A 4493-nucleotide genomic window follows, 5' to 3' on the forward strand; every position below is an offset into this window, starting at 1 on the left:
CTCCCTTACTCTCCCACCTTCCTACCTTCCTCCCTCCCTCCCTCTCCGTCCTCCCTCCCCCTCAGGGCATCAGCAGCCTGTTCAGCTCCCTGAAGGTGGTCCGCCTGCTGCGTCTGGGCCGGGTGGCCCGGAAACTGGACCACTACCTGGAGTACGGCGCTGCGGTTCTGGTGCTGCTGGTCTGTGTGTTCGGACTGGTGGCTCACTGGCTAGCCTGCATCTGGTAAACACTTTTCCTCTCTCCATTCTCACAGTGTTGTGCCCCCCCCCCCCGGACTGTACATTACAAAGTTTCCTTTATACAGTATCAGGTGATATGTTAATTTGTTTCCCCCTAGCGAACAGAATCCCTTTCCAAATACTCAGCAGCAATACTTTGATGCAGTACTGCTCCATTTGAGCTCCTTATTGCAGTTTTATGTCTCATACATTTTGAACAGAGCAGCTTAATTGTTTACCTCCAAAGCTGCATTCACTTCTCACATTTAGTAAAAAGTTACCTTAATGACTAAATATTAGCCTCCAAATGTTGCCCATGCTCCTCATTCTGCTCTGACATGAATAATTAAGGGTTTTCCTTAACTAGACATCATATTTGAGGCGTTACATTTGGATGTAGCGTACGGTATATGTTAAAGGATGTGCGTTTAAATAATTGAAGGATTACAGCATTTGAGAATTTTGTCCCCTAGTGACTATGATAGGCATTCAGGAAAAGCAGTTTTTATCTTTAACTCTGTCTCATTTCATTTCTACTTCTATTTTTTGTGCCAATAGTTCTTGATTGGAAACTTCCCTGAACGCCTCCCAGCAATCTTTTCCACATATGTTTTACTAATTAATATTTTGTGGTTTGTGGTTGCATATTGGTGGTCTATGTACATCATTTCATAGAGACATAGGCACTTTTTAATGTCTGTGACCATATGCATTCGGCTTGTATTCACCTTCACTAAACTGCCGGTTTTGCCGCTGACAGACTCAGATTAATATTTTGTGTTTAATAACATTATGGAAATGCCGGTTACAGCATTTACTGGACCAATGTTAGAAATACCAGTGTTGTTCCCATCAGTCACTTAGACGCGGAAACACAGGAACATAGGGTCCAGGTTAAAAAAAACAACTTTTATCTAGATCTCAATCTGATGAAATTGAGATTATGTCTTCAACAGGTACAGCATCGGAGACTACGAGGTCATCGACGAGGCCACCAACACCATTAAGGTGGACAGCTGGCTCTACCAGCTGGCTCTGAGCATCGGATCGCCCTATCGCTACAACACCAGCGGCTCCGGCCAGTGGGAGGGCGGCCCTGGCAAGGACTCTCTGTACATCACGTCTCTGTACTTCACCATGACCAGCCTGACCACCATTGGCTTCGGCAACATCGCCCCCACCAGCGACGGCGAGAAGATCTTCTCTGTGGCCATGATGATGGTGGGATGTAAGTATGGGGCACACCGCTGTGGGTGCAGCGCGCTGGGAGCCATGTTGTATCTGTTGTTGTAGTTTTGGTCCTTTCACAGAATGAAATGGCACACCAAGCAGTTTGAGATGTTGGTCTAGTGGCTTGCAGGGGCTGTATATGGATAGGAAATCCACTTAGGGAGTGCTGCTGGTGGAGTTTTTGTGATTTATTGATGTTTGAAGCAATGTGATGTGCTGTGTGAAAGTTTCACTACTTTCTGGTTCTTGCCATGTTAGAGGTGCAGCCGGAGCATTCCGATGGGGATCGGTTAGTCCAATACTTGTTGAAATTGACACAAAATGTAGTTGAATGTTCTCGGTTTCTTCCTGATTCTGGTGACTTTGTGAGTTTTTATCTTGTGCTGGTGTCAGGCCAAAGTGTACTTTTGTACACACTGAATATTGTGTGTGTGCTTTGGACTAATTTACCGATATGCTTAACAATGACTTTTACACTTTTATTTGACTAAAATGAACATTTTAGACTCCCCGTGGTCTTCTGCTGGTGCCGTGTGGACCTAGTCTACTTGGAAACTGTTCTTAAATACCTGCTGTTATGATTTGACGCTATAGATAAAATTGTATTGAATAAATATTGCATTTGCGTCAGGGTGACGGGTGGAAATAATTCCCTCTGCACAATTTGAATTGCGTAGGATACAGCGATTTTTGTATCTTTCATCTATCTATCATTGTTTTATCTATCTGTTTAAAACAATGAACAATCGTGTTTTTTTCAGTTGCAAAATGACTAGACTGAAGTATGGGACGAAGGATAAAAACGACGTGTCGCCTTCTTGCTCTGATTGAATGCAGAAGCGTACCGTACATTAACAAACAGCAAATCAAGCGGGAAAGTCAAAGCCCAAGCCATGGTGAAACAGGGAAATATTGTAAATTACTCTGTGATACATTAACGTTAATAACAGAAAAACACACCCAGATGCCAGATATGAAGAACACTCTCCACAGTTATGGAGGCTTGACTCTCTAAGCAGCCTGTGGTGTTTATTGGGATTAGATAAACTCTACTCAGAGTGGGTCACACCCTAAACTGGCCAAGGTAAGGTGTAGTTCCTGTCTCCAGTCTGCCAGCACAGAGGTTTCTTCCAAACAAAGTCACCTTGGGGAAGGCCGAGGCTTATGCGCATTGCCAGTTGCAGAAAGACACTTGTTTACAGTTAATTTGACTGTTGTGAAGTCTGCACTTGATAATTTCATGATCCGGTTTGTTTGTATTGATTTGTTTCCTCTGCCCAGCAATGGACAACAGCCCTATTTGAATGCACATAACATTGATTTTATTCTTTTTGCCCTCTCTACCTCTAGCAAGTAGCCTAAATTTCAATATAAATAGTATAAATCTACATCCCTTGATGATGATATTCTTTACATCGCCTGTCTATCAATTGTATTCATGCGAAATAGACACAGAAAATATCTGACCCCAACTTTTCCCATTTGACTGTGAGTTTTAGACACAGACTGTATAAAATCTCCCTTCTCTTCATGGAAGCCTATTGTTTCCAGGCTTGTAGTGATGAGCAACGTGCTATAGGTGCCAAAAGAAATCTTTTTGGTACTGCCAATTGGTTTTGTTTTGTCATGGTTCATGTGTGCAAAAAACATTACACTTTGTGAGGAAAAACAATTGTGCTATCAATTCTAAGCTAAAACAATCGTGATTGATATTTGTCCCCGAGTCGGGCAGGCCTAGACCCAACAGTTTGACACTTGGTTGCATGATTGATCTCTCTTTGTGGATATAATGCAGCGGGTTTAATGGAGAGTGTAAGCTTGAGAATTGTTATTCATTTTTATTTTGATAGTGTTCAGAGGCTGCACACACATCTGCACAGCAGGCGACACCATACTGACGATGTAAGTCAGCACAGTAATGGAAGACGGCGTATGACACGCGTAGTTAATGGCAAACGGTGCTCCTTTTGGCTAATGTGAGGCATCATCTGAAAAAATGAGGGAGGGAGAAGATTTGAGGTGAGGAAAAACCCACATAAATATATAAGTGTATTAAACATAGATTTTATGGGCTTACAAACAGGTCTTTGTCTTTGAAACACTTCAATATTTAGCATTTCAGGAGTATTGTTTACACCGTCACCCCCTCAGGCCCCATCACATCTTTCCTCTTAGCATGTGCCAGATTTATGTTCCTTTTGGCCCTGGCCTCTCCCCCGTCCTGTGCCCAGGCACACCAACAGTGTTGTGTGGCTCCGTCAGGCTCATTTGCAGAGCCAGGACTCTGTATTGAACCCTGGATTTCTCTTCAGCACACACGCAAGCAGAACAGATAGCTACCAGACGGTTTATTGTATTTGTCTCGCATTGCCAGATGTCCACCGCACTGTGCGATAGTTCTGGCTGCACCACAGATATATTCTGGGATAGGAGAAAAGACTCTCTAGGTTAGTTGTGTTTCTAGAAACGAGCAAATTCCCTAAACATTTTCTTTGTTAATCTCTACAATCACTCCCTGAAAGAACCAAGCAGACCGGCCTTGTTCCACTTTCCACATCTTCTTCTAAACTTAACATTTTCAGCGTGCAGCTTGCTAGCTTGGAGTTTGTGGTTGTTTCCCAAAACGAACTGATTTTGATTTTGATTTATCCTCGAACTTTCGTTGACTAGTATTGAATTAGAATTAATGTTGCAGGCTCGCAGTAGACAACTCGTAGAGGAACACAACACGTAAACAATGCCAAAGAGAACCAAAATGCTGGAGCTGGAGGAAAGGGTCCACAGATGGTTTGAGCTGGAGAAATGGGTCCACAGATGGCGAGAGTTGGAGAAACGGGTCCACAGATGGCCAGAGCTGGAAGAACGGTTCCACAGATGGTCAGAGCTGGAGGAACGGGTCCACAGATGGTCACGTCTGAAGGAAATGGTCCACAGATCGTCAGAGCTGGAGGAAAGGGTCCACAGATGGCCAGAGCTGGAGGAACGGGTCCACAGATGGCCAGAGCTGGAGGAACGGGTCCACAGATGGCCAGAGCTGGAGGAAC

The 4493-nt window shown here is 43.9% G+C and overlaps 2 protein-coding genes across 2 annotated transcripts in view; both read left to right on the top strand.

The window, feature by feature from the left end:
* The window catches only part of galcb (galactosylceramidase b), a 379778-nt gene that overhangs the window by 279594 nt on the left and 95691 nt on the right, over positions 1-4493 (top strand). The gene's annotated exons all lie outside the window — the stretch shown is intronic.
* The window catches only part of kcnh5b (potassium voltage-gated channel, subfamily H (eag-related), member 5b), a 149485-nt gene that overhangs the window by 53934 nt on the left and 91058 nt on the right, over positions 1-4493 (top strand). Inside the window, exons 7-8 of the mRNA XM_034858488.1 lie at positions 66-223; positions 1176-1447. Of these exons, the coding sequence (XP_034714379.1) occupies positions 66-223; positions 1176-1447 (430 nt within the window). The remainder of the gene's footprint in view (positions 1-65; positions 224-1175; positions 1448-4493) is intronic.

This window comes from Etheostoma cragini, chromosome 20 (assembly GCF_013103735.1).
Source record: "Etheostoma cragini isolate CJK2018 chromosome 20, CSU_Ecrag_1.0, whole genome shotgun sequence".
Lineage (NCBI taxonomy): Eukaryota > Metazoa > Chordata > Actinopteri > Perciformes > Percidae > Etheostoma > Etheostoma cragini.